We start from the raw sequence: 27,888 nt of genomic DNA on the forward strand, positions 1-27,888 counted from the left end.
GAGATTTTTAGCATCCTTCATTTTTCAGCTCTGTCCGTGGCCCATCCCAGGGCGGGTCCCTGTGGCTGCTCTTGTGCCACCTTTGCAGCAGTCACGGTGCCAGAGCTACAGCTCCTTGTGCCCATGGTGTGCCCAGTGCTCTTTCAAACACAAAGGGGTGCTGAAACAAGTGTTCTCTTGGAAGGAAAGGCTTCAAAGGATACATGCTGCAGAGGAAAGGAGAAAAGAGAAAGAGGAGAGGAGGAAATCATGGCAGCCCCCAGAGGGGATGTATGCAGCAGGCTGAGAGCAGTGGTAATGGTTACAGTGAGAAAATAAAGCATTTACAGGGGAAGAGGCCAGAGCTTGTCATCTTTCATTGAATTAGGAGTTTTTGAAATGTCTGATGGGGGAAGGAATAAGAGGACTTTGAAACCTGTGAAGTGAGGGAAGAGACTGAGCACAAGATTTGATGGCAGAACAGACTGGCTGTGGGAGGCTGGCTGTGGAGGAAAGCAGGTGAGATGAAGGACGTGTGCATGGTATTTGCTGTATAAGGATGGGGAGACACTGGAAAGCACCCAGAGCAGCTGATGGGGCATAAGGAAAGGAGATTTAGGTAATGTAGATGTGGAAGGTGAATCTGAGTATTGTCAGACTGGCACAAGGAGAGCAATGAAGTCGCAAGCATAAAAAACAGTGATTCTTCCCAGGCAGCAAGTGGGGAGAAGGCTAAAAGAGAATCTACAATACCTGTGGATGGAGAAAAGTGAAAGAAACAGTTGGGACTGACAGAGCAGTAATAAAATTGCTGTATCACCACTTTGTGTCTGTCTTAACTTGGGAGAGGGTTTTTCTAGCCCAGAGTATTTGATTTTTTTTTCTTTTCAAGATGGAGGGGAGTATGTGGTTAGAGATTGCGATCAGCCAACAAAATGGAAAATGGCAGGTTGTCAGATCAAAAAGTATTTGCCCAAGAGTTCAAAAGACATCTGGCATGGAAAAAGTGTGTGGAGAGCTAATTGCCCTCTTCCACCTTAAGCATAAGGAACTAATTAGGATCAGTTGGATAGGGAAGGCACAAGGAGCTGCTGCTTCACACAGAGTACAAAACTTCTTCCCACAGGGCACTGTGGGTATAAGCAGTGTACGCAGATTTGAAATCTGCTGTACACATTCTTGGAAGCTGAAATCCATCAAAGACTATAAAATATGCAGATACAAATTGCAACCTTATGAGTAAGTGGGAGAACGAATCATTGCAGGCTGTGGGAATATTCTGAGGAAGTACATCCATGTATTTACATTTGTTGTAGAGTCTTCTGTGGGCACTTACTGTCACTCACTGTCAGTGACGGGGTACTGGACTAGGCAGATCTCTAGAATCATCAGATTTGGTTGTTCCTGGGGAAAATGGATATGACTGTTGTGGACAACTCAGATCTCAAATTCTAAAAATAAAATTTCCGGTGCATGGTTTCTAAAGCAAGATATGCTCTGACTTCTCTTATATGTAACAATATATATGCTGTTAAATATGATGTTAGGTATTATATAATATCACACTGATTTTTTTTTTTAATAGTTAAATTCTGGGTTTAGCAACAGAAAGATTTAACTAATGATTTCTTCTTTGAAATAGATGCACTGATTAGATTTGAATAATGGTTGGTCATGTTCCAGTGTTTCTGAGATTCTCTGGATGTCATATAAATTTGTGACTGTGATAAATGGAATGCATCTAAAGTATGTTGTTAAAAGGCTGGTTTACCACAAATGCCTTCTCTTCTACATATGCCCTGAAACAGAATTGTTTTGTAATGTTACATGACAGCACTTTTTGAATGCTTGGGGTCAGATGACTGTCCATCAATCCTCTTTATATCAAGCCTTGCTTTGCATAGTGTTGCTGCTTGCATGATGCTTTCTTCCTGTGGTGTGTCCTTTTTTCCCACAGCCAGGATGCTTGCTGAATGCAGGCTCCTCTATCAATTGTATGTTTCTGACCCCTTCTTTTCCCTGGAGAAATAAGCTTATCAAATCTTTCCTTCTATATTATTTTTTAATCAAACAAAGAGAAGATACAGTGGCAACTGAAGCCATTATCGCTAACTTTGTATCTTGCAGGACTGAGACATGTGGAAATTATCTTGGCTCTTAGAGGCGTGCCCAGCTGAGGGACAGCACAGTTTATTACAGCTCTTATGTCCGCTGCCTTGTACTTGACAAAGAACCTGATAATCTGCAGGGTGTTTGTGTCTGTTCTTGCCAGTAGGCCTGGTGTCTGTGCCAGGCAACTGGGTAGAAGCTGTTCTGAGCAGCAGAACTGAGGGATAAACGTGATGCACTGGGGGAGAGACAGCACCGTTCCTGCAGAGAGGAATCCTGGCTGGAATCTGCCGGGGCTCTCTGCAGGGACCTGCGAGCGAATTGGGCTGCTCTGCTGCCGCCTAATCGCGTTTGCAAATGGCATTTGATGAAGGCCCTGAGAAGATTCTCAGCAAAAATAAACTGCCCACGTGGCTGTCTTCCCTCTCCCCCTTGAGCATACAGCAGTGGGAAGCCGGGAGGAGGCGGCTGGGATGGGTCTGTGGGGGTGGTCACTGGTGGAGCCAAAAACCAGGCCGTGCAAAACCAGTACAGGGCAGCATGGCCAGGTGCCCACGTGGAGAGAGGAGACTGCGTCCCCAAAAGCAGCAGCAAAGGATTATTGAGGGTCCTTGTGCCGAGCAGTGAAGTGGTAAAACATCAGAAAAACTGCATGGAGATAAACCCAGGCTAATGCATCTGAAGGGAGCATCATTGTTTTACACGTGCTTCTTTGGATTGTCATGGCATGTGAGTAAGCTCTGGGGAAAGGTCAGCAGTCAGAAATAGTAAGCTGGATTCTAAAACTGTCAGGGAAGCAGAAAAAAGCAAAACTTAAAATATTCCCATCTGTTTCTAGAACGCCATGGCGGTGCTAGTCCCATTCATAAATTTTAATAAAAGGTATTTGAGCTGGAAAGGAACAGGGAGGGGATGCGGTGATGACCCAAGTTGTGAAAGGGTTTCTCTGAGGGAACTTACTGGGCTCCTTGCATAAGAGGAGAGAATGGAGAAGGGTATCACAGTGGAGCAGGAGGAAGCATTTTTTACGTTCTTCTGATGTTCCTTGGTTTTCATGATGGATGAACCTAGAGGAAATTACTCAGCCTGCTCTAAGACTGGATTTGGCTTGAAAACCTGTTGAAGTGTCTTTCATTTAGGAAAGCCTGCAGTTGATTTATCTATTTATTTTACACTGTGTAAAGGTATTTCAGATATGTTAAAGTCATTGCTATGCCACTATGCCTGGTTTTGTACCACTAAACATTATTTCTTATGATTCAGAATGTTGTTTCAGGGGCAATGAATCTATTTGTTGCAGGTTTTATCGTTTGCACACTGTTATTCTGGTAGTTAAAACTATCAATCTTAAGTCTCTTAAAATTAAGAAAATATTTTGCTTATTTTCTTTTGTTTCATTTTTCATTTCCTTGTTTTCTTTTGTTTGTTTCTGCCTACCCCCAGCTGTTTCTTTGGTTATGTTCTTGGAATGGCCCTGAAATGATTTATCCTTTCAGGGACATTCACTAGAAAACATTTGAATGCTGCCATGGAATTTGGGTGATTGTGAAACCCTGATTAATAGGACATTTTAACTGATACTCATCTCTAGGCAGGAATATGTTCAATATCTTGGAGGAGAAAAGGCATATGACAGAGGTGTGATCTGAGGATGGGGCTTGCTTTCTGTTAGCTTTGCTCTTTTCTGTGCAGTACTGGGCAAATAATCATTTCTTTGGTGACATTTTGGGGATCTGGAAACGATCAAAAAGGGAGAGAAATGGTTAAGCTTTAAGAACATTTCTCCTCTCAGAAATAAACTTAACTGTAAAAGATGAAATCTCCTAATCCCAGAAGAGAACTTGTTTGTTTGCTTTTTCCTTTCTGAATATTCTGTTACCTGCTCCACTATTAGAGAGGAGGATTTGATTTCAGTCTATGTTAAAACATTTGGCATCCACAAGCTGGAATGCAGAGTGTTTGACTCCAAATAGTAGTCGTTTCAGTTTTCATCACATAATGGCTTTTAACATTCCCAGCTTTTGTTGAAACTTGGGACCCTCTGTGTTCTCTTGCATTTAAAAGGAAGCCAGACTGCTTTGAGAGGGTGGTGTGATTGGGATGGAGCTTGCTCATGCATACATCTCTGAGGCACAGACCAAGCAGGCTTAGAGCCATTAATCTGAACTAGAACAGGCCCTTTCCACACCAGAACTGCACCCAGGAACTCCGGTGGCTGTGCTTGCTTGGCTGCTGGTGTGTCTGAGTTCCCAGGCGAGACTGCAGTCCCTGACCCGGACCAGACCTCCATAATCACAGTGGGAGAGCACTGAAACCTACATTTTGTCTTTGTTTCTGTATCCTTCTCATCATTCATCTCCTCCTCTCCATTCTATAATCCCCAACCTTCCCAAACCCTTGCAGCTGTCTCCTGGATAGGGATGGGAGGATGCAGGGCTGCCCCAGTCAGAAGAGATGCCTGAATTCAGTGTGTTGGGGAGGGGCTGTACAGGGCAGGGATGTTTTGTTTTCTCTTCCTGGGGACAGGGTGGGATGCAGGGGGCAGGAACGGCCTGGGGCACCCAGTCAGGTGAAGGTGGTGGGGACTGAAACACAGAGGCACTTTCACTCCATCCCAAGAGTTCTGTGGTTCACGTAAACATTTTGCCATTGCCAGCTCATTAGAGCACACTGCCAGAGACCTCGTAGAGTCTACAAAGAGAAGTCTTTCTTCTAAGGTTCTTATATTTATAAAAGACTAAATGGTTTTTGATTAATTTTGATTGAAGGCTTCAATATTTGGAGTAGGGAAGCAGCTCCGGAAGCTGATGCTGGAACATGGTCCTACATCATTCTATTTGTGGTTGAGGTTTTTTTGTTTCTCTTATCAAGATAGAGTTGAATTTTATCTACTCAGAGAAATGCACTCCCCAAGTTTTTCTTTATGCCTCATAATGATTGGAGAGGGAGGTGAGGAGGTGTGGGTCCCCAGTAGCCACTGCTAGGAAACAATAAAGCTTTCTTCCTTTCTGCAGCACGGGAATGGTGAGAGGCACAGGTGGGGCTGGACTGGCTCCAGGTGGGCCGAGTTCCTCCTGCAGTGATGCAGGGCTGGGCTGTGTTTCCTCCGCCTTAAACCAGGGATTTGTGGCAAAGCTACAGCTGAGCTCTCACTGAAGAGCTCTCAGACTTGTCAAAAACACCTTTGTCTTTTTGTTTTCCTGTGTTGGTTTTTTTTTTTGTGAGCACATTATTCCCATTTCATCTTTGCTGTTGCTGCTGTTCATTCTAGTTCCCTGGGCTTTTTGCTAATATGAAGATGTTAGTGTAGCGAGCAGTTAATTATCTGTGCTGTCTGGGGTGGAGGAAGTGGAGGAGTTTTGGGGAATGGTTCAGGGCTGGTGTATTTCCTCAGTCAGCATATTCCTTTTCCTGGTCCCAGAACGCTTCTGTGTTCCACTTTGTATTTGCAAACCTCCATCTGGAGCACTGAGCAGCTGTCAGTGGAGCTCCTCATGCAGAAAGAAATTGAAGAACTAGCAAGACCACAAGAGCAGCTTTTGGAAGTGCATGGTTGGCTGGGCCCAGATGCCTGGGTAGAGGGGGGCAACCCACAGAGATCAACCAAAACATGCATCAAAGGGAGCCGTGGAGGACACGGGCAGGAGGATGGCAAAGAGGGACAAGTCTGCTGGCTCTTACGTGTGGTTCTTACTTCATTTAAGTAAGAACTTAATTGTTAAATGTGGGATTAAATTTGCTGCTGGTGGAATTGCTGCTAAATCTGCTCTAGCAGATTTAGGCTATTAGAAAACATGAAGCTGCTGTAAACAGTGGGAAATAAATACTGATCTTTGCATTCACTCTTTGCTCTTGGATTTTCTTGCATTGGTTTATTTCTCACTTGTCAGTATTCCTAGCAGATATTCAGGAGATCTGAGACTGCTTGTTTCTGGTAAGTGCATGTAGAGATCCAGGTGATTGCTGATGGGAGGCAGTGTGCTCTCTCTCATGATGGAAGGAGAAGAGGAATCATGCCTGTGCACCTGGTTCTCCTTGTGACAGCAGGATCTAAAATCTGCTTTAGACCTGAAGTCCCAGGTTAGCCTGGTTTAGGGCTGGTGTGTGTGTGAAAAGTTACTGTACATAAGCAGAGCTGGAAGATTGTTTGAAAGACTCTTGCTTGCTTCTGAGAACTCTGTGTAGGCTGGCCAGGCTTGAATAGTCAGCGTTAAGCTTGCAGCATACAAACGGTTGGAACGATAAGAGTTTATTCTTCGTTTGCAGATGCAACTTTTTGTGCAGATTGCTGAGAGTGATGAGCTGTGTGAGACAGACACAGAGGTACTCTGAGTACCAGTGGCTAAATCAGCAAACTGATTTCAAACACACACAAAAACTGTAACTGGAAATAAATTACCTAGCCTGACATTTTTCATGGGGCTTATGTAGGCTAAAAGACTGCAGCTCCTTAGGGAGGAGAGGAACATTAAAAACTCGAGTGCTGTCTCCTGTTCTGTGTGCAGAGCTCTGGGGTTTGAAGGCAGCGTGGGTGAAAGTTTTTCTTGCTTCCCAGAAGATGCTGCTTTCCCTTCCTTTGCCAAAGTGCAGAATGTTTGCTCAGGTGACAGGATCAGTTAAAGTACAATAAATAACCAGTGTTAATATTTTACTTGTATTATTTACGAAGGTGTTGGATACTGACCAAGGCAATGAAACGTAATAAATGCAGCTGGAGAATTATACTCCTATAAATTTCAGATGAGCTTTATTTAACGATAAAGTGTAAAAAAATCCCATTGCAATGAGAGAATGTGTTTTGTAGCCACTGTAAATGTTTTAGTGCATTTTTAAGAAGTAAGTGTAGCACTTAGGCTCTCACAGTTAAAGCATACAATAAAGCAAGGATGAGGGCTAGGAATGTCTGCAGGGCTCAGATGCACAAGACATGGTAGCCCAGGTCCCAGCACCACTATTTTTTGAAAGGCTTCGAGGGGTGGGATATGAGATACCAGAAGCCACAGAGTTGCTGGATTTTGTCTGGCAAGTGGTGAGCCACCACAGCACACATCCTCCACAAGGGCAGCACCTTGGGGTCACAGCTAGTTCTGGCTGACAGAGGCCGTGCTAAACACCACAGCCAGAGGCTGGGCTTTAGATAGCTCTACCTGAAACACTAGTAGTGTGTTTTACTGCACCTTTCAGAGTGGGCTTTGGGGACAGCAACTTCCAGGAGGTAGCTGGCTGGCTTTGCAGCTCCAGGCAGACTGGGGATGGGCTCCCCCTCTGCCAGCAGGAGCTGGGGTCACCGAGTGCTTTGCAGCACTGCCTGGGTTGTTTTTTGGGTTTTGTTTTTGGTGAGCTGATGGAGATGCTTTTAGAACTATTCTTTGCATCCAGGCATTCAAAGCTTAACTTTGTTTGCTTTTTTCTTGAAACCTTGGCCTTGTTCTCTCAGTTGCCTGCCTGAAATCAAGGGTGCTTGATCATAAGAGAAGAAAGTATCCACCTTGTTTCTGTCTTTGTCCCTTGTGCTTGCGGAAGAGCTGACATCAAAGTACATCTGTAATTTAGTGTTGTCACATACCTTCTCTGCAGCCAGAAATGCATCTAAATAAAGCCTTGGTACTCTTCTGAGCTCCACACTCACCATTTTTCTTCATTTTACTGGCTCTCTCTAAGCCCTGGGAGCTGTTTGATTGTAAGAGTTACAGGCGCCATCCAAGCAGCCTCACATCCACCTACAGCTGCTACTCACCCTCAGATTGTGAGATAATAGACACTGCTGAATGCATTGTAAGAGTAGTGGCTTTAGAAAATGTCTACACTGAACCTCTGAAAATGTTTTCTGTAGAAAATCTCCACCTGGGAGTTAAAGTTCATTTTCCTCGTGCCATAGCTGTGGATAGGCTGTGTTGCTGGAATGACCTTTACTGCTCTGCATGCACAGCTCCTGCCTTCCTCAAAAGCTGGGACAGGAGCTGCAGGGCTGGGTGCTGGGGGAGGTTCTGCAGTGGTCATGCAAAGCCCCTGGAAGGGACAAGGGAGTATTTTCTAACTGGAAACAAAACCAGTTTGGGGGTGAAGAAATTCCCTATGAGTCATGGGGGTTTTTTGATCTTTCTTTTTATTTGTAATTCTTGGGTGAAAAAACACTTTTCTGAAAATTTGTATGATTAGGTGGTAATACCTTCTCTCATCTCTGTATTTTAGGAGTGGTTTATATCAACATTGTTTTTGTTGGCTGTCCATACAAGGACCCCATTACTTGAATTTCAGGTTTCACATCCTGTTCCCTCAAAGCAGGATGATACAGAGAAGTGCAAGGCACAAGCAGCACTCTTTCTGAAGTGGCTACTTTCATGTTGTGCAGTGATAAAAGTATTCTAAAAGCAAAGTTGGACCCTCCAAGCCTCTGCAGGCCACTCTGATCTGAGATGATCTATCATCAGTGTTTGTCTCTGCTGCCCAAGATAAAAGTTTGGTAGAACAAATTGAAAAGTAAGTGAGCAATTTATTATCCAAAGCAATACTTGTCTGATGCCTTCCTTTGTAATTTGTAGTTGTCAGGGTCTTTTTCAGAGTATCACTGCAGCCTTTTTGCAAGTGTCTAAATTACTTACACTGACATATTCTGGTTTTCATATAATATATTTTCAGTGTGTGCCTATTCCCTCTTTAATTTCAGTGGTCTTCTAATTGAATTCAAGGATTTGGGAAAGTCTTAAGATAAAACTGTAGCTAAAAAGAAATGCATTATGGAAGGCTGGAATGGTAGAATGGAACTTTTGAAATTACTGTAAAATGCCCAAGATTTCTAATTCGGAGAAGAAATAGGGATTTTTTTTTCCTCTTGTTTCCTGTGGTGTGCATTCAGAACTGTGTGGCATATGAGACTTCCACAAGTCGGGATGGTGTCCCCTTGCAGTTGCTGGTAAAGAGTCTGCAAGTTTGCTGATCCTGCTTGGAGCTGTCCCACTTCTCAGGGCAGGCTTGCATATCTTGGGAAGGAGCTGAAGAGGTTTAGGTGAGCTGCTGCCTCCAGAGCCCAGAGGATTCTGCTCAGCTTGGATACTCTTGCCGAAGTTTCGGGTCTGCTCTTTTTGTGCTGGTGTCCTCTTCAGGTGAGCAGAGGTGGTGCAGAAATTTCTTGGAAGACCATTTATTATTTTAAGACCAGTCCTTGTCTGGATCTGCAGAGTTGCTGCAGTAGTAGAATTGCATTTTTGACTCTTATTTGTTTTTTTCCTTTGGTTTTCCTTTGGGTTCAGTTCTCCTCAAAAGTTAACCACTGGGAAGCAAATTACATATGCCAAAAAAATCCAAAACAGAGAGTACAGAAAATGTTATGGAACAGAATCACGGAATCATAGAATCATGTAGATTGGAAAAAAACCTGCCAAGATCACGGAGTCAAAGCCAACACTAAACTATGTCACTTAGTGCCACATCTAGATGTCTTTTAAATTCCTTGGGGATGGTGACTCAGCCCTGGGCAGCCTGTTCCAAAGGTTTGACAACCTTTTGAGTGAAGAAATTTTTTCTGATATCCATCCTAGACCTCCCCTGGCACAGCTTGAGGCTATTTTCTCTCAGGTGGTCCCCACCTGGCTACAAGCTCCTTTTGGGGAGTTTTGGAGAGTGATAAGGTCTCCCCTGAGCCAGGATACATTTTTGTGGCTCTGTGGAAGAGGGGTGTATTGGATGAGGCTCTCAGCATAGCTCAGTGCTGGGCTGCTTGCCTCAGGTGTGTCCCTTAGGGATCCATCCCCAGGGCTGTCTTTGGAGGAGCTGCCTCTGCATTGTCAGAGGTGGGATGTAGTGCAGATGCAGGGCAGGAGGAGAGCTGGGGGCAGCCCTGACCCTCAGCAGCTCTGTCACACGGGCTCCCTGTGCAGCTCTCACAGAGTTCAGCTGCTCTCAGGCCCACGGGGGTTCATTCCCCTTTGGGTTTGCCTGTGTCAGAGTTCTTTGTAGCCTCAGCACACAGGCAGTGCTTTTATCAGTTGTGTGCCTTTGTATTCATATTTGGAGGGGTATTTGTATTCTTCTGGTAAAGACCCTGAAAAATATTAATGTTGTTCTCTTTTCTTAATCCTGTATCCTTTTCCTTTATCTTAAGCTATATTGACTTTTCTGACTCCCATCAATGAATTTAGAGACATGAGTCTTAAGTACAGAGCCATTGAATTATCTTAAAGAAAAACCAAAGTGAAAAGCTCCCAAAACAAACCAAGCAAACCCCAAAAAAATGAGTTATCCATTTTGACAAGATCAGGTCACTCCTCGTTATGAAATTATCTGAGTCAAATGCTTTAATTAGCAGCTAGCTTTCCATCACTGTGCTTCCTCACATTCTCTCCATTGCAGAGAACAGTGTGGATGCTGATCTGAAGGCTGAGGAAGTGCACTGCAGTATCTGATGTTTAATTGAAGCAGGGATCAGCAGTGCCAACTCTTCTGCTCAGATGCAGCTAAGGGTATTCTGGGTATTAAAACTGCATTTTTAGTTATCAGATCTGTTCCTAGATAAGCCAGGTAACCAGCATCTCCCTGGCTTCCCTGTCGGTTTGTTTTGGAGTGATAGTAGGTGCATCAAGAGCCAGCATTCTGATGGTGAATGTCTTGCTTTAAAATGCATAAGATTGGAGATGCATACATTCCTCCCTAATTGCAGGAAATTGCAGATCCCGGCAAAATTTGGAATGCAGCATCTTGTATAATTACATCTTCTGTCAGTTGCTATACAGCTCAGCTTTACAGCCCTTCTAAAATATCGTCATAGCTTATGGGACAAATAATGCCTCCATTAATGTTACTTTGGGGTCACTCCTTTCATTTATTCACCAGCAGTTTCAAAGGACTGAGATTTTTCCTCATGATGAACTAATAAAAAGTGCTAAAAATTAGTGATTACATTAAGATGACATTTTGCTTTAGGTGCTGTAATTATTGTTACGCCAAAAGACATCATTTAAGTTTCTTCCTGTTGCTGGGGTTGGGTTGAGTAAGAAGTACCAATTCCTGTACCTCAGTTCATTTTGATTTTGGTTGTATGCAAACCTTTCCATTTTATGGCCTTTGGAAATAGAGGGTAATGGGTTGTTAGGTTATTGGCAACTAAGTGTTGCTATCTGCCACTGGTCAGTGAAGGACAGATCAGACACAGATCACAATTCAGAGTTTAATGGAATGTGTTGGCATCACTTATGCCACCATCACAGGTGGGAAACGGTTGAAAGGTTGGAAGGGTAATAAAGGAATTAATTTGGCCTGGCTTTTTGAGAATTGAGAAAAGTGCGGTTTAACCAAGGCAAAGTTCATAGCTGGACCATGTTCTGCAAATTCCTAGGCAGAAGCGGAATTTTGAGGCTGTTAGACTGAAATGAAAGGTGGTGTGAGGAGACCCAGCAGCTTAGGTGGAACTTGCTGAAAAGGGGCATGTTTTGAACCATAATTGCATTTCACTGCTGGGGTAGTGCAGTGATAGGGTAGTATTTTGATCTGCTGGAGTCTGTGTTTAGAAACCCAAAACTATATGTTTCTAGTTTACCAAAATGTAGCAGAACATTGCAGAAATTACCAGGTGAGAGACTGTAGCCTGTGCTTTGTGACAGATTAGACTATTCAAAAAGTTCATTAGGACTTTAATCCTCAAATGCATGAAAGCTGGCATTAAGTGGGCTATTTCAAGTCTCTTTGTGTACAATCAGTGATCTCACAAGAAGAAAGAAACCTCATTTAGGCAGGACAGTGTGGGAAGTCTTCAGCTATTAAAATAGAAAGTGATAGTTTCTAGTTTTTTTAAACTGGTTAATCTTGAGTGTGTAGAAATTGCAGCAGAAAATTAAAACCCTTGAAAGCTGACAGCAGAGAAGCTTGATTCAATGAGACAAGGTTTATAGAGCTGCAGTACCAACTCTGTAACTTTCTTAGAGGCTTGAAATTACATTTGGGCAAGTTGCTATAAGACATGAATTTGAAATTAGGGTAAGGTGTTTTTCATAGTGAAACACCTGCTTACTCAGTGTTCTAGTGTTTCCAGAACAGCTGATTTCAGATATTGCTTTTGCTCTAACTTGAGGGCTTTTGTATATAAGCAGCAAATGCCTTTAGATTATTTTCTGAAGGTTGGGGGCTTGATTTTTCCTTCTCAGCCAATGTTTGAACTTCATGGGCTCTGCAGGGTCGTGTCCCCCCTACTCTATAATATTTCCTAGCAGCAGGAGCTGCGGGATTTGATTTTCCGTCAATTATGCATTCACAGCATCCCTTGAAATAGTGCCTTTCTCTGCTCCTCTGAGGCTGAATGGGTCACTGTCTACAGCTAAGGAAGGAAAGCATTTGTCATACCCTCAACCATCATTGTTCAAAAAGAAAAAAAGCAAACATTTTTGTTAAATGAAACTGGTGCTCCAGTCAAATTATTGTCTATTGTTAAAGAAGGCTAAAGCCCTCACCCTATTTTTGTGTGGAAAAAGCTTTGTTTTTATGTCTTTGGGGTCACACAGGCCTCCTGGGTTATTGATTTTTGTTCTGTACAAAGAGAAGCAGTGCTGGCTTGTTCAGTTCCTGCTATCTCTGTTGGAAGCCTGGTCACTGAGAATTTTGGGCTTTCTGTGCTGCCAGGCACTGACCCCCCAAAAAACACTGCATTTGCCAGTGGTGCCTCTTGTGCGAGGACACCTGTTAGAGTAGGGACCTTCCTGAAGAAACAGATAATGAAAGAAGCTGGAAGCTGGAAAAATCCCCAGGGAAAAGGAAGAAGAAGGAACTCGGGAAGCCCTAGAGGCTGGTGAAATGGTGGCACCAGAACTCGTGGCTGCAGGTCAGATGCAGTATTTTCTTGGGGGTCAGTGCCTGTCAGCACAGAAAGTCTAAAATTCTGTGACCAGGGTGCCAACATCTGATGATATTTGAGACAGACTCTGCTTGGGCATCCTCTGGGTGCTGCTTTCATGGTCACTCTGTGTGCAGCAAGGTACAGAATGCCTGTGGGACAGTGAGGAAATCCTACAAATCCTACACAAAGGGCTTGTGGGGGGGAATCATGGGATCCCTCTGGCTGTTTTGGTTATATTTTACTATCTTTTAATACTTACAGGTATTTCTCCTGTACTTAGGGTGGACTCTGCTCCTGACAAGGAGGACGTCCTTAAAAGTAGTCTGCAAATCCTTGTTTATCCCTTTTTCTGCATCCTGTTTTCTCTATCCCAGATACAATGTCAGCTGGGATTGCAGCTCTGCAAGGCATTTCTTGAGGGGTGGTAGTGGACAAAAACCTAAACAGGAAGGTTTGTAACTTGTAACACGTAATGGTCGTTTATAAGGTGTTTGTACTGATTAAAGACAAGTGCTGGTAAGGTTCATCCCCTGGAGTGATTTGGATTCCACTCTGGAAATGGAGAGCTCCTAAAGCAGTGTTCATTTGCCATTCCTGGTTTCCAGTGCCCAGCTGTCAGGATTTCTGCACAGCATCCATCCCTGTGCCATCTCCGTCCTCATCTCTCTTTCGTTTTTCACTTACAGATCTTTATCTAAAATTGATGCTTCTCTGTTGAATTAGAGTCTGCTCAGTTTACATGGAGGCTGAGAGCTCTGGGCAGGTCCTCCAGGCTGGTGAACCTATTGCTGGAGATGTTGAGATGTGCTGGGGAGCTGTTTGGAGCCAGGGTGGTGGGTGCTCTGACTGGCCTGGCAGGTCTCTTCTGTTCCTGCAGTCTGACCCTTCATTAATCCTATATTGCCAAGCATGTAATAGTTCTCTTCATCCTTTTCAACTCCTCAGGCACAGGGGCCTTCTTAGACATGATGGGTTTAAAATAAAACAAAATTTGGAAATGAGCATCCTTAAGGAATACAAAATTCTGCAAGTCACATGCTGTTTGGTGTTTTCAGAGTTTATGAAATGTGTTGGGTTATTATGCCCTGATGGCAAAGGACGTGACTTGGTGGCTTGGATATTGTGTCTGTTTATATTTCCTAATTTCCTTTCACTCCCCAACCCCAACAGACAAGATCTGAGATTTTTCTGTTTGTTCCTTGTGTCTGGGAGCACAAAGGAGGCTCCCAGGCTCATTGTGTTTTCTGGCAAAGGCAGGCATCACAGTTCATAGTATCTCTACAGCTTGGGAAGGATAATTTGTATTTCATCCTGCATGCATACGGGGTTTTCTCCCTGCTCATAAGGGAAATAAGAGAGGAGGAGCGGACAGATAGGACTGGAGACAGAAAATGTGCCACTTCTAGGCTTGTGCAGTGTGTTTTTTGGAACAATACTGTTCTAGCTGTTCTGCAAAACTCCTAGAATAATATGAAGAGATTGTGATTTAAAAGTAATGACATAGTTCTGGTCATTATCATTCACTTCAAAAGAAATTCCGTTTGTTTGCTATTCCCTCTTTGAAGCTAGCTGGCAGCAATACAATCATAAAATGGAAATGCTCCTATGAATCCCCCTCCTCTTCCTGGAAATAGAAAGTTTGGACCTTTCCTTGCTGCTGCTTTTTAAACCTTCATCTCTAGCTAGTGGCTTCCTTCAAGGATGCAGCTGTGAGGCTTTCAGGTGGCCGTGTGAAGTTTTAACAAGCTGAGACTTTGACTTTCAGCATTTGGGAGTTGTCACTTTAGGTAGGCCATTACTAGAAATTATTTAAGTAACATGATGTGATTATCCAGATCTCTTAGCATATCTTTGGGATCTCTTGCGTGTTGGTTACATTCTCTCCGAGTAAATTCACATTCAGCTTGCTTTTCAGCTGAAAAGAACTAATTTGTGTGTAATCTTTACTGCACTTTTTATTCATGAGTTATTAAAAATGGGAGAGAGATCAGCCTCTCTGGCATGATTCCAAGCCCTATGGAGTGAAGCACAGAGCTCAGGGAAGCTCATTACCAGAAAGGTGCAGGCAAATGTGAGGGAGCTGAGGGGTTGGAAGGTCTCCTTCTGAGGAGGAATCAAGTGAGCTGAGTGTGTGAGGCATCCAGGCAGTTGATGGGAGCAGAGTTTCACTAGATGGGCAGCAGAAAGACTGGGGCTGCCCACTGGCAAATTGCCACATGGTCAGGTGAATGTGGGTGGCACTGGTCTGGCCTCAAAGCTGTGGAACATGCAAAGAAACTGGAAGGCAGCTCACTCAAAATACGCAATGATATCTTTGCCATGATTTGCCCACTGAAGTCATTGTTACAAGATTTATTCCAAGCCAGAGGATTCCCAGGACTGAAAATAGGTGAGATAGTACCGGCTGTTCTTTTCATTCAGACAGCTACCTTTGGGTAGAAGACATTTCAGAGAAGGTTGGGCTGAGGAGGTGCGGGGGGTGTTAATTGTAGGCGTTTCAGGCTCAAAGCCTCTTCTGTGCTTTGGTGGAAGAGTTAAAATCACCACGGTGGATTAGCCAAGCTGCCTGCTCAGCCTGGTGTTTGGATGTGCCTCTCCTTTGGATGTTCCCCTTTCCAGCTCTGGACTGGGCCCATCCTCTTCTGCTTTGGCTTGGCCCTTTTCCTCAGTCAGCCAGCCTGAGTGGTTCTGTAAAGGCAGCATCCCAGTGATGTCCCAGGGAGATGGTAAATCCTTTCCATACCTGATGGATGCCCTGCCCAGCTTGGTTCCACCACACCGGGGACTCGAGGCCACCTGTCTGGCCGCCCTCCAGCCCATGATGAAGAGATCTGTTTTATTATAGTGCTTATTCCTTTGCACATTCCTGCCTGTGGATATGGCAGCAGGAGCTGTGCCCGTGCACACTGCAGCCCTTTGCCCCATGCCAGCTTTGGGGGGGACAGCCCAGGCTGGTTGTCACCTTGGTCCTTTTTCAGTCTGATCCCAGATGCAGTACTGCTCCCTGCAACTCCACTGGCTTGTTGGCTTCCTCTCAGAACATCAAAGTTATCACAGGTTTCCCCTTAGCTTTTAGTTGCTAATACCTTTTGAAGACTGCAGTCGTCTAAAGGAAGACATCTGGACGCACTCAGGGCGTTTGGCCACTGTCTCGTCCCAAAGGGCAGCTGGGAAATGAAGAGCTGGGAAGGGAGAAGCCAGCCCACTGCAGAGCAGGGGATGTGTCAGTCTGAAGATGCTGATTCCTCATCAGCTGATTTTCCTCTGTGTTTGGAGTGGAATTTCTCAAAGTGCACTGGGTCCCTTTGGGATGAGGATGTCTCTGTACAAGTGGAAAAGATGATTATCGTGTTGTTGTATTTATTGGGAGAGGATGTGCAGCAGTTTTCAGACAGCACTACGCACCTAATTGGGAATTCAAATTCCAGCTGGTAGATTGAGGCTGAAAGACAGAGCTGTGGGATAGAAACGGGCAGGCACAAAATGCTGAGGCTCCTAATCTTTTACAATATGTTTGTTTAATACAAAGTGGTCTATTGAGATTGTTCTGCAGAGCAGAATAATCATTGTGTGCTGACTAATGGGAGACAGCAAGCTGTTAAAGAGCATCAATTAACCATACAGGAGGAGATTATTGAATATTTTCACAAGCATTCAGGATGTGAAGAGTAAAGGATATTGCTTGAAGGTAACCCTCGGACATTTTTAGCAATTGAAATCTATAAACTGCAACAAGAGTATTTGTGGCCATACATATGCTTGCAGAGCCTTCCAAGAAGAACAGAACTGGAGCTAGCTTTCCAATTCCAGATTGTGCTGATAGGAAATAAATAGTGCTTTGCTGAACTTGTTGTCTTACATAATATTGATAATTTTTAAAATTTCCCCTCTTAAGTTTAGCTAATGTTATCCCAGGAAATACTAGTCCTCTTTATAGAAGACAGCATGTGCAACATCTTCTGATACTTGGGTGTAGGTTCTAGTACTCTTCTGTTTTCCTGGCTGTTGTCCTTGTCCCTACAACTGCTCCTGCTTCCCTGTAGTAATTCCCATCCCTGCTGCTGCTGTGGGTTAGAACTCGATGCACTCGGTGCTGAGAGGAGCATGCTGCTCCTCCATCATTTGCCTTGCTTAGTGGATAATAAAATTTTCCAGTTTTGACTGGTGGAGAGTATGAAAACCTATGTTTCATTAAGAATGCTTTTATACAGCCTTACTGTGCTTCTGCTTGAGTTTAATGTGAAAAATAAATAACATCTTGTGGGCTCTGTTTGCTGAGTGATGTTGTTGTTTGTAACTGACGGGAAATTTTTCCCGTCCTGGATTCCAGTGTTAAATCCACTTTGTGCAAACATCATTTTCCATTTATTCATTGGCTGTGGGGAGACCAGATAACATTGAATTTATTTTTTCGGTTTTGTTCCTTCTGAAGTGGTGTTAGAGAATTGCACCTCAGTTATTCTTACAGCCAACAGCAAGAGATGTCCCTGGGATTCCTTGGGGATTATGATAAAGAGGGACCCCTGGTTCTTGGACAAGGACAAAGATAGACTTCTCTCAGCTTCAGTTCTCTGTTCTAATGCCTTAATCAACAGAGGTCTCCTTTAACAGATGGTTCTGCATCGATAAAGCCTTTAATGTGTTAGTAAAAATTCAGAGAAATTTACTCCTTTTCTTATTTGATTGATTTTCTTAATCTTCTTTAAGCGGAGGCTGAGGGGTGAGAATAACTCATCAGAAGACTATGGAGAGGATTAATTACTTGGCTGCAAACCTCATGAAGATATTCTGAAGGAAGATGGGGGATGAGTGAGCGAAGCCCTGGTGAAGTTGGTGTCAGCAGAGGAATTTGACTGTGGCTGCAGCCATCACACCTGCAGTGTTTCACTGTCAGAGAGTGCAGACTGATGCCCTGCATGTCATACCCCTCTGAACTTGTTTCAGTAATAAAACCTTCCCCCCTGATCTGGGGATAAAAATCCTTCTTTTCTCACAGACAGCAGTTGCTCTGACCCTGAGCAGCTGCAGCTTGACAGTGGGAAATGCTGCAGGTGCTTCGCTACCTTAGGACTCTTGTCCTTGCAGCTGGGGCTGCTTTGAGCTCTGCCTGATCTCTGGTGCTTCAGAGAGCTGCCAAAATATCCCTGACTTTACAGGGAACTTGTCAAAGCTGTGATGTCTGAGGTACCTGTATCTTAATGCAGATCTGCAGATTTAAAACCCCGAGGAGTCGTTCAGCTTCAGCCACGGGCAGGAAGGGGAGGGGTTGCAGAGCAGTTTCAAGGCTGGAAGGGGTATCATTAGCACTGAGCTTGACCTGAGCTGAGCTTTGGCCAAAGGATTCATCCCTGGAGCTGCAGTGAAGCATTTCATGGTTCATTATCCTCACAGCAGGAAACAATGTCTTACTCTGAAGCTGAATATCTTAACTTGAATTTTCATCTATTTGATCTTCTTATGGCTTTGTCAGCAAAGTCTGATCTTTACCACCTTTTTTCCCCACTTCCTTTTAGGAAGTAAAACAAACTATCTACATGAATGGAATATTTTGAACTCTAAGTTTCATATTCTAAGGTTTGTTTTCTGGGCTGTGGGTCATTGGATGACCTGTCTGTGAATCCTACTCTGTTTCCCTGTGGTTTTTTGAGGCACGAACTCCAGAGCTGTGCACAGGTCTCAGGAGAGCTCTGGGATTCGTGCAGGTTGCAGAGGCAGCATCGCTTTTGGGAAACTTTGCTGCCTTTTGACTGAGTTGATTTGGCAGCTTTTTGCCACAGCAGAAACAGAAAATCCCACTGGGCCAAGAAGCATTTCCCTGAAGGCCTTAGCAGGGTGCCTCTTTTACAGATGTTTCCCCACCGACAAGTGCATTTTGAGATGAGTCATCGAATTCATATTTAATCCACTAGTAAAATTGGCAAGGCAATTACCATCTTGCAAGTTCTTCAAATCAAATTGTTAGAGAACATTAAATCAAATGCTTTGGAAAAATCCCAGTATATACAATTGCTTTTATAATTCAGACTGTGATGCTGTCACAAGAAAAGCTTTTATTTTATTGGGGCCTGTCTTCAGTGGAAGTGTGCTGCCTGGTACTCATTTTGGTCTTGGCCTCTGCTTGTCTCTGCTCCATTATTTTCCTTTTCCTAATTGTTACCCCATAATGAGAACTGAGAATTAAGGAATTGCTCACTTACAGTTGTCACCCCTACTTTTCAGCAGTGCCAAGTGCAGAAAGCATTTGCAAACTGAAATAATGCTGTTGTTCACAAGGCAATAAATCTGTTATGACAGCCTGGTGGCTTGAAGCACAACAGGGATGAAGGTCACTCTGCTGGGTCTCCCTTTTTGGTGCTGAAGCCAACCCACCCACTCCCCAGTACAAGGGAAGCATTGGGAGGCCTTGTATGTAAATTGTCACTGGAGGGGCTGCTGGACTGGGAATGTGCAAACAAATGGCTACAGGCAGCCCTGGGTACTGAGGCAGCTGCCTGGCTGAAAGCACATGTTAGCTTAATTCAGTTTGCACTGCCACACATTTTAGTTTACACTCACAGCTGACTCTTTTTTTTGGTATGTCCTAGTCCAAACATGACTTTGGTGTTGTTTCCTGGGGGGAGGATTTCTTTCACAGCAATGTGCCGTACTCTTCCCTTCCTATTCTTTTTCTTCCCTCTACAGGTGGCAGCAAAAGAAGAACTACAGAAGGAGAGGTTCTCTGCCACTGCTAGAAAGATACAGGAAAGCGTTGAACTAAAACTGAGAGGTCTCACATCCCTTTGTGCTCCAAAGAAAAATGCAATGCACGGTTCGTGCAGGCTGGTGCTGAGGAACAAACAGCCTGCCAGCAGAATGGGCTTTGGTCAGTGTGTGTCCAAGGAGGCTGTGTCAGCTCTCAGTGCTGCACAGGTGAGCAGAGAGCTGCAGGTGAGAGAGACCAGCCTGCAGAGAGAGCTGGAGCAGCTGCGGCAGGAGTGCCGCCACAGGCTGGACAAAATTGCAGAAGGCTTGGAGGGGGTGATTTGTATCTCCCCTTGAGGAGAGAGACCTGGGCTGAGAGAAGCAAAGGAATAGAGTGGCTTGGTCACGCTGTGCAGCTTGGTGTGGGGAAGTGTGAGCTGAGGAACCAAATGTAATTTCTAATTCTCTAGCCCGGGAATCATAACTTGTCACTGCTTTGTGAGTTGCACTGGGGCCACAACCTCGGTGCTCTCTCTGCAGCCCCTTTATTGCCAACCTTGCCAATTAAATTCTGCATTAGGCCTTGGTAGGAGTGTGCATAAATCTCTCTTTTATCCTCTGGATTTCTAGTTCTTCTGCCAAGCACTGGGCTCTTTTACAGCGCTCAGCTGCTAGGCACGGCATACATTGAGGCTGTGCATTGAAGTACTAATTGCATTCAATATTTTCCAGCAATTGGAAGAGTTCATTAGTCAGAAAAATCCAAGTATTGGAGAACATGAAAAATACCAGGGCTTAGAGAGATTGGAAATATTCAAGAAAGTGTGTTGTTTTAATTCAGCTGCTTGGAGTATTTGTGGCAGCTATAATGTAGTCACAATAAAGAAAAACAAATGCCTAATAATAAATAAAGCACTGCACTGATTTCATTTACTGGTGTGATGCACTTGAAGTAATTGGGTTCTCAAAGAGAGCAAACTAGAAACCCATTCCATCAGGTTATGAGTCACAATGAGATGGATAACTTATGGACTTGCTATAGGAAGTTTCTGTGATACAGAAATACAGAAATACCTTAATTTGCAAGCTTGAGGAGTCTCCAAGCTCTGTCTCTGAAGGCTTCTTCCCTTGAAACAGTGAAATGCTTTTCCTTTGGCCTTAATTTCCTACCCTTTTCTGGTTTGCTTTCACCAAGGAGTATTTTATGTTCTAGTTGTACACTTTGAGGAATAAATAATATTTAAAGAAACCGGTCTGCTTTTCATTTGTGAACTGCTGTGAGCAGTGGGATTTCTTTTGTGTGGGGAAGCAGCCCCTGGGAGCAGGGTGTTTGTGTGTGTTGTGCAAGGCTGTCAGTCACAACCAGCATTGCTGCTGGCACTGGGAGTGACACAGTCCTGGAGCAGAAAATCCCTGTGGGACTGGCAAGATCCATGTCTGGGGCAGGTGGCCCCAGGCTGCTGCTCCTGGAAGAATCTCCACGGCTTTCAAAAGCCAATCCACACCACTCTGCTTTCCAAACCATCTCTGTAGGTGCAGGTGGCTGTTTCAGGCTGGTACAACTTTGGGCAGGTGTTGACTCCAGGACTGCTGACATTTAATGCATGAGAGGACTCATTCAGACAAAAGTTTCACAGAAAATTACTCCTGAATGGGAGTGAAGCAGTATATCCCAGTACTAACAAAAGTGGCAGCACCAGTCTCTCTGAGTATTTTATATCCTCCTTTAGCTTTTATACAAGGAAATTTTCATACTGCATCACATTTAGGTTTAAAATGTTGCCCTCGTTTTCTTCTCCTGGGATATTTGGCAGAGAAGAGTGGGCAAATATTCTTGAGCATGGCAAGAACCCTCAGATTCAAGTGCAGGTCCAGCTCATGCCCTGCTGTGGCTTCTCAGGGCTGGATAATGCTGGATGCCAGGATTAATTATCCTGCTGTGCACTTAAGCTGACAGGAGTCAACTGGGGGATGGCTGCCACCCTGGGATCAGCCCGGCGTCACCACACACACAGAGTGCCCTGTGCTTCAGTGTCCAGCCAAGGGCCCCTTCAGCAGAGACTGCAACAGGCAGCACCTTGCCCCTGCCTGACCCTGAAGAAGTGTTTTTTTCTCAGGTGGAATGCTGAGAATGGCAGTGCTCAGTGTGTCTGTGCAATGTGCGTGAGGTACAGAAGTGCCCACAGCGAGTGGCAGAAATCTGCGTGGCACAAACTGCTGTGCTGGAGTGGCCACACGGGAGCTGTCAGGGGAGGCAGAGGGCTGAGCTGGAGCTGCGTGGGAGCTGCTTGTCCTGGAATGACCATCAAGAGGGGCTGCAGCTGAGGCAGCTGAGCAGTTCACCTTTCCACAGGGTGCTGTGCTGGTGTCAGGCCCTGCAGACCTCTCGTGCTGCGAGCATGGGCGATACTGTTTTTGTCTTCTGGGACGGATCTTGCACTGCCTTTTGTTTCAGGTTCCAATTACCTTAAACCAGAACAGCTACTCTGCCCTGTTGAAGGTCAGCGGTCTGTTCTGAGCTGGCAGTGGTTTTAAATAAAATATTGCAGCCTCCTCTCTCCTTTGCTTCTCTTCTCAGCACAGAGTGCACGAAGCAGGAGATGCTATAAGGGCTTGGTGCTCTCCCACACCGAGTTTTGGAAGGTCATTTTTCCTTTTAAAAATCACAGCACCTCCCCAGGAGCTGCACACACAGGGGCTGAGCTCTGGTCATGCTTTGGTGACTGGTCACAACTCTTGAGGCGTATCAGTGCATCTGGAATGCAGCTCTCCAGTCCTCATGAGCTTGGTGAGCCATCAGCTGTCTCTCCACTACTGCTGGGAGATGATGAAGGATAAACACCACTTAAAAACCTAAGAAAATATCCCTGGGTAGGAAAGTGAACTGAGTGACCACAGTTACAGTTAATGTGGTATAACCTAGGAACAAACAGATGTTTGTCACCTCACACTGTTACCATGGCGTTTGTGGTATTTTCTTTTCAGTCACTGGGGCCTGGCCCTGTGTCAGCAGCTGAGGATGCTGCAGAAGGGGGAATGGCTGCCCGGGGAGAGTATGACAACCAGCATCCACGTGCCTGGCTGGTCTGTGGCGGATGCTGTGACAGGAGGAGGGTAACTCAAGTGCCACATGCCATTCACGAACTCCTGCATGCTTCTGAAATGTTAAGCGTTACTTCACAGAAATTGGAGAGTGTTGTAAACAACCCACTACAGGCTGAAAACAAAGACAGAAGCTGTTAAGAGGTTTGCCCTTTGCCATACCACCATGCTGGTTGTACATTTCCCTGTGAAAGCAGGAATCTGCCCTAAAGTTGTTGGTGGAGTTGAGCAGAGAGGAGTAGGTGGGTATTGGCTGTGTGAGTGTCACAGTGTGCAGGTGGTTGTTGAACTCAGGTGGTGGGGGAAGCCTGGTGCTGATGCTGTCCAAAGATCTGGGGTGGGCTGCAGGGTTTGGTTTTCTTTCTGCTTTGTTTGAAGCAGTTCTCCTTGTTGGTGCATCCTGAAGGGGGTAGTTTGGGTTTGGGTCCAATTAGGAACTAAATGATGCTGGGAAAGAGAGAAGCCTGTGCTGGAAAAGCAGGAAACCAGGTTTAAATCAGCACCTGGCAGAGATGCTGCACGTGCTTGTCAGATACCCCTGGTGAGTGTCAGGCAGGGGAGAGCTGTCCCAGATGTTCACCTGGTGACAGCTGACAGCACAGGCTGTCCACGTGAAGCCCCTGTCATAGCTAACCCTCCCTTGGGGCTGGGAGCACCTGGCCTTTTGCTTCATGCTCTGCTGGTGCTTCACTGCAGACAGGCTGAGACGCTGCTGCAGTGTTTGAGCCACACTCTGCTGATGGATTGTTTTCCAGCAGAGCTGTAAGAGAAGTTTTTACAGGACTTGTGTGTGTGCAGGCTCTGGTGGGCCAGCATGAAGGTGTTTGTAGGAGAGCACAGTTTAACCCATTGAATCCCTGATGTAACTGGTGCTTGCTTTCCAAGCATCTCGCTAGGAAAATGGAATTGGCTGTAAATGCTTAGTTAGCTGATAACTCTGGCTCACACTGTGTAGCTGGAAATGTTCCTCCCCAAATAACTGAGCATCATGTGGCTTGCAGTCAAAACAGGAGGCTCCCTTTGCGAAAGGCAAGCACGGCATCCGCAGTCAGTGCTCCCGACAACCTGGCGCCTGCTGGTAAATAAGGGCTGCAACCTGTGTTTAAAAATAAGAGCTGCTGCTAACAGTGATTTCCAGCCTGGAGTGTTTTGGGTTCCCTGTGGGATTCCTCCACCAGCTCCTGTTGGAGGATGAGCTGCCAGCAGTTGGTGTGAGTGTGTGTGGCTGCGTGGTGCAGCTCAGTGGGAGTTAACACCTGCCTGATGGTTCAGCTCCTTCTGCTCTGACCCTCAGCCTCTTCCAGTGAGAGCCTCAGGTCTTCCACCCTCACACTTCACCTCCTGGAGCCAACAGCTCATATGGAGCAGTCTGACCGTGCTGCTGCTCCTCAGCTCACAGCCCAAGCCCTGGTCTCAAGCCAGTGTCTCATCTCTAGGCTGGGAAGATCCTTGTCCCTGCAGCCCCTCCATACCCACACCATGTCCCAGCTGCCAGGCCATGGCCAGATCCCTGTTCCTGTCCCTAAAGTGTTTTGTTCCTTTGCTGCTGTGAAATGGGAGGCAGGGAAAACAGAGGTGTGCATCCTTGTGCAAGCATCCAGTCTCCATGAGAGCGCCTGGCCCAGGCTGGGGATGTCTGTCCCAGCCCCAGCTTCTGTCTCTGGTGGGATCTGTGCGTACAAATAGCTCTGCCAGCCACACCCTCGTCCCCCAGCAATGAGGTGACCATGTGCCACTCAGCCAAGGAGCTGTCACCTTCACTGGCAGCAGGTACTGTCACTGTCAACAGTACCTCCTTATTTCCCAGCATGAATCTTGGGAAGGGCTTCTGAAGGGCTGGAGAGCCCTTTACTTGCCCAGAAACACCCCTCCTGGAGGTCCCTCGAGACACTGAACCTGAACAAAGGGAATGCAAGCAGCTGGGGAAAGCCTGGGTTCCCTGGGCACTGGCAGGGTCAGCAGGAGGAGGGGACAGGCATTGTCCCCCAGCCAGCCTGGGCTGGGGTGGCAGTGGGGCTGGGAAGAAGCCAAGCTCTCTTGGTGGCTCTGCTTTCATTTAGCATCAAGTACAGCTAAGAAATATTTGAGCGTTGCTGCCTGCATCAGAGACCAGCAAACAAGGAATTTACTGGGGTGGAGTCAAAGCAGGCTCTCAGGCCTTGCTAATGCTCTTCTTCTCCCATCTGACCTTATTAAATCAGCCTGGTTGTTTCACAAGAGGCCTCCTTTGCCTTGCAGCAGCCCCCAGCTGCTCTGGAGGGAACAGAGCTGCAAATTCTCTGGAAAGACTACATGGCTCAGTGGAGCACCAGCAGGGAGCGGGCTGTGGGGGATGAGCTGGTACAGCCCTGGGGCTCTTCCTGCACCAAACACCCTTTATGGTTCAAACACAAACCCAAGGTAAAAAGCTGGTATTTTCTGCCATTCCAACTGCTCAGTTGGCAAAACCTCCAGCACTTGGTGGGGGTAAATTTGTTTAGTCCCACCAGCCTCTTGTCCTCCATGTGGCACTTGCAGCTTTCCTGGGCCATGAGCCAGTGGGTGCCAGGGCTGTGCTGTCAGCCAGGTCCCAGGAGGACACAGGGCATGACAGATCAGGCTGTCAGATGTGGAAAGGCAGGGGGCAGGGGTTTTCTTGGGGCACAGTTGGGGCTCCTTGTTGAGCCAGGCTGGCCCTGGAGTGTGGTGGGAGCTGCTGTGTCCCCAGCCCTCAGGCTCCTGCCGCTGGCCCCGTGGGCAGGGAGGGATGGAAGGCAGGCAGAAGCCTCTGTGCTTTCTATCACTGCCTCTTGCCCTGGCTCAGCCCCGTCCCTCGCCAGCCTCAGGCCCTGCAGTGACCTGGCTTTTCCAGCTCGCACCATTAATGCCATGAAAAGGCCTCTCCTGCCACGGGCTCAGCAGGGAGTGGGGAGAAGCCTTAGATTGACCACGGGCTCTGAAGCACTGTCCATCCTGTGGCTGGCACAAGGTGGCCTGTGACTCCTGGAGCAGGATTAGCCCCTGAAGGAGCCTTGACTTGTAGTGTGAGGTGTGGGCAAGCCACGAGCCTGAGGAGGCTCACTCTCTATGAATGCACAGCCCTGAGACGTGATATTAATGTATTAGTGTCCTCTAAGTAAAGGAGCTTTCTAATTAGTTTTTATAGAAGTATCTTTCTTGTTTATACTGATTAATATTAAAAATGCTAATATGTATTTTTTAATGCTCACCACTGGCAAGGAGACCATGCTATCACCCTTGATTAATGCCAGCTTTCATGGTGTTGACACAGTGCCTTCTCGCTTCCCAAACCCCTTTAAAAAATGAAAATACACTGTAAAGCCCCCAGTGAGGGGTCCAGGCTGCCTGGGGGTGGGGGCAGATGTCCTGGCCATAGCTGTGTGCCTGTCTTCTTGCCTGCTGGGTGCCACTGCAGGGGACAGGGCAGCGTGCCCAGCCTGTGCCATGCATGCTGATGTCTCCTATTAAACCCTGGTTCCCTGCGGTTTCAGGGCATGCATTTATTTCAGGCTTGTAGAGGTTTCCATTTGTATTCCCCCGTTTTTGTTGCTACCCTCTTGAGGCCAAGGCCAGCAACCAAAGGCGTAATAACAATAAAGCTTGACTGCAAGTTATTTGCTTGGCATCATTGCGTCTGCCAAATAGCAATATTAATTTTGTCTCTCAATGAAGGAAATATTCTGCTGATTAGCCACGGGGGTAGCATTTGTTCTAGAAATCAGCCTTTAATAGGCCTTTACATCATCTGTAATTCATATTGCTAAGTCAAGAAGAGCTTTTCATTGACATGCTCAGGGTCTCCAGGTCCCAGGCTGGGATGAACACAGGCTTGTGTCCTGGTGGAAAGGCAAATGCCATGGTTTGGACTGTAAGTGCTGTGAGGAAGGGGGGACTGCAGGATGGGGAGGGCAGTGGGGATGGACAGTGTCACCCCAAGGTGCCATCCCTGTGAGGGACAGGCAGCTGGGGATGCGCTGCCCTGCTGCTCCCCTGGGACCTGCGATGGGGACAGGGACAGGCTCCCCAGGCTGGGAAGCTCCCAGGAAGGAGATCCCAGCCCCAAAGGCGTTGGAGAACAGCCTTTGGGCAAGAACACACTGCTGCCCACCAGCCATGGCCGTGCTGCAGCCCCTGTGGGGACAGGGTGGCAATGATTTATGGTCCCACAGCAGGGATTTCTCGCTCGCCTGTGCTTCATTTTGTGTGGAGATGATGGTGCTTTTTAAACAAACAGCTCTCTCCCATTCACTTCAGGAGAGAACCCAGGGAAGTTTCTTGGTGCTGTCCTGGCAGTGCTTAACACAGTCAAGCTGTGAGTATTTAATGTAGGCATTAAACACTGAACCTGCCCTGAGGAGCTTGTAAGGACATTCTCCCCTGTGCCAGCTGCAGCCCAGCATTGCTGCCTACCTCCTGTGCCGCTGCTGTTGCACAGGAGCCCTGACTGGACCTGCACTGGGCCCTGGCTTCACTGCCAAGGGCAGCACTGCTGGGTCTGGAGCCCCTGGCAGCTCCCTGCCCACCAGCAGTGCTGTGCATTTTTCCTCTCTCTCAACACCATTTTCTCAAGCACAGGAAAGTGGCACCAGGCTCTGAGCTCTGTTTTTTCTGCCAGGGACCCTACAGAGCACAGCAGTGCCTGTGGCAGCCTGGGGGTGGGCACAGGTGGGAGCCAGCTTCCATCCACTGGCTGCTCAGGGGGAGGTAAATGCCCTGGGCAATGCTGAGGGAGCAGATGGCATTGAATTTCTAAGAGCAAAGATGCTTTTTAAAGGTTGGTTGGGGTTTTTTTTGTTGTTTTTTTTCCCCGCATCAATTGCTTAGAAATTGTCTTGGAAAAGTGGGTTAGAACAGAGCAAGGAGCAGGGATTTTGCTGTTTTGGCCACAGGGACACTGTGTGCTAATAAATTCTCAAAAGGGGCTGTGTCCCCCTAAGAGTCCTGCTGTGACAGATGCTGTTACTGCCGCTCATCCCTTCCATTGCCACCCATGGCTGTGGGGATGGGGCCTGTCCCTGTTCACCCATCTCAGGAGCAACCCCAGCGAGGAAAAGCGAGGGGATATCACCGGGCTGTACCTCCTGTTGTCTCCCACGTTCTTGGGGATGGCAGCTGAGCTGTGTGCTGCTGGGGAGGCTGGCACTGGGTGCTCCAGGGGTGCATTAACCTGCTTTGTGCCCAGCCAGCCAAGGCCA

At 46.3% G+C, this 27,888-nt stretch overlaps 1 protein-coding gene across 6 annotated transcripts in view; it reads left to right on the forward strand.

Annotated features, from left to right (window-relative positions):
• Nucleotides 1-27,888, forward strand: part of TEDC1 (tubulin epsilon and delta complex 1) — a 90,856-nt gene that overhangs the window by 46,793 nt on the left and 16,175 nt on the right. For 3 of the 6 annotated variants that reach the window (XM_063406746.1, XM_063406745.1, XM_063406748.1), the window contains exon 8: nt 19,592-20,832. The exons of 2 other annotated variants lie outside the window; for them this stretch is intronic. In XM_063406746.1, the coding sequence (XP_063262816.1) occupies nt 19,592-19,948 (357 nt within the window). In that variant the 3' untranslated portion in view covers nt 19,949-20,832. Of the gene's footprint in view, nt 1-19,591; nt 20,835-27,888 lie in introns of those variants that run through there. One more of the 6 variants, XM_063406749.1, reaches the window with a different exon arrangement.

The sequence above is a fragment of the Prinia subflava genome, chromosome 10, assembly GCF_021018805.1.
Source record: "Prinia subflava isolate CZ2003 ecotype Zambia chromosome 10, Cam_Psub_1.2, whole genome shotgun sequence".
Lineage (NCBI taxonomy): Eukaryota > Metazoa > Chordata > Aves > Passeriformes > Cisticolidae > Prinia > Prinia subflava.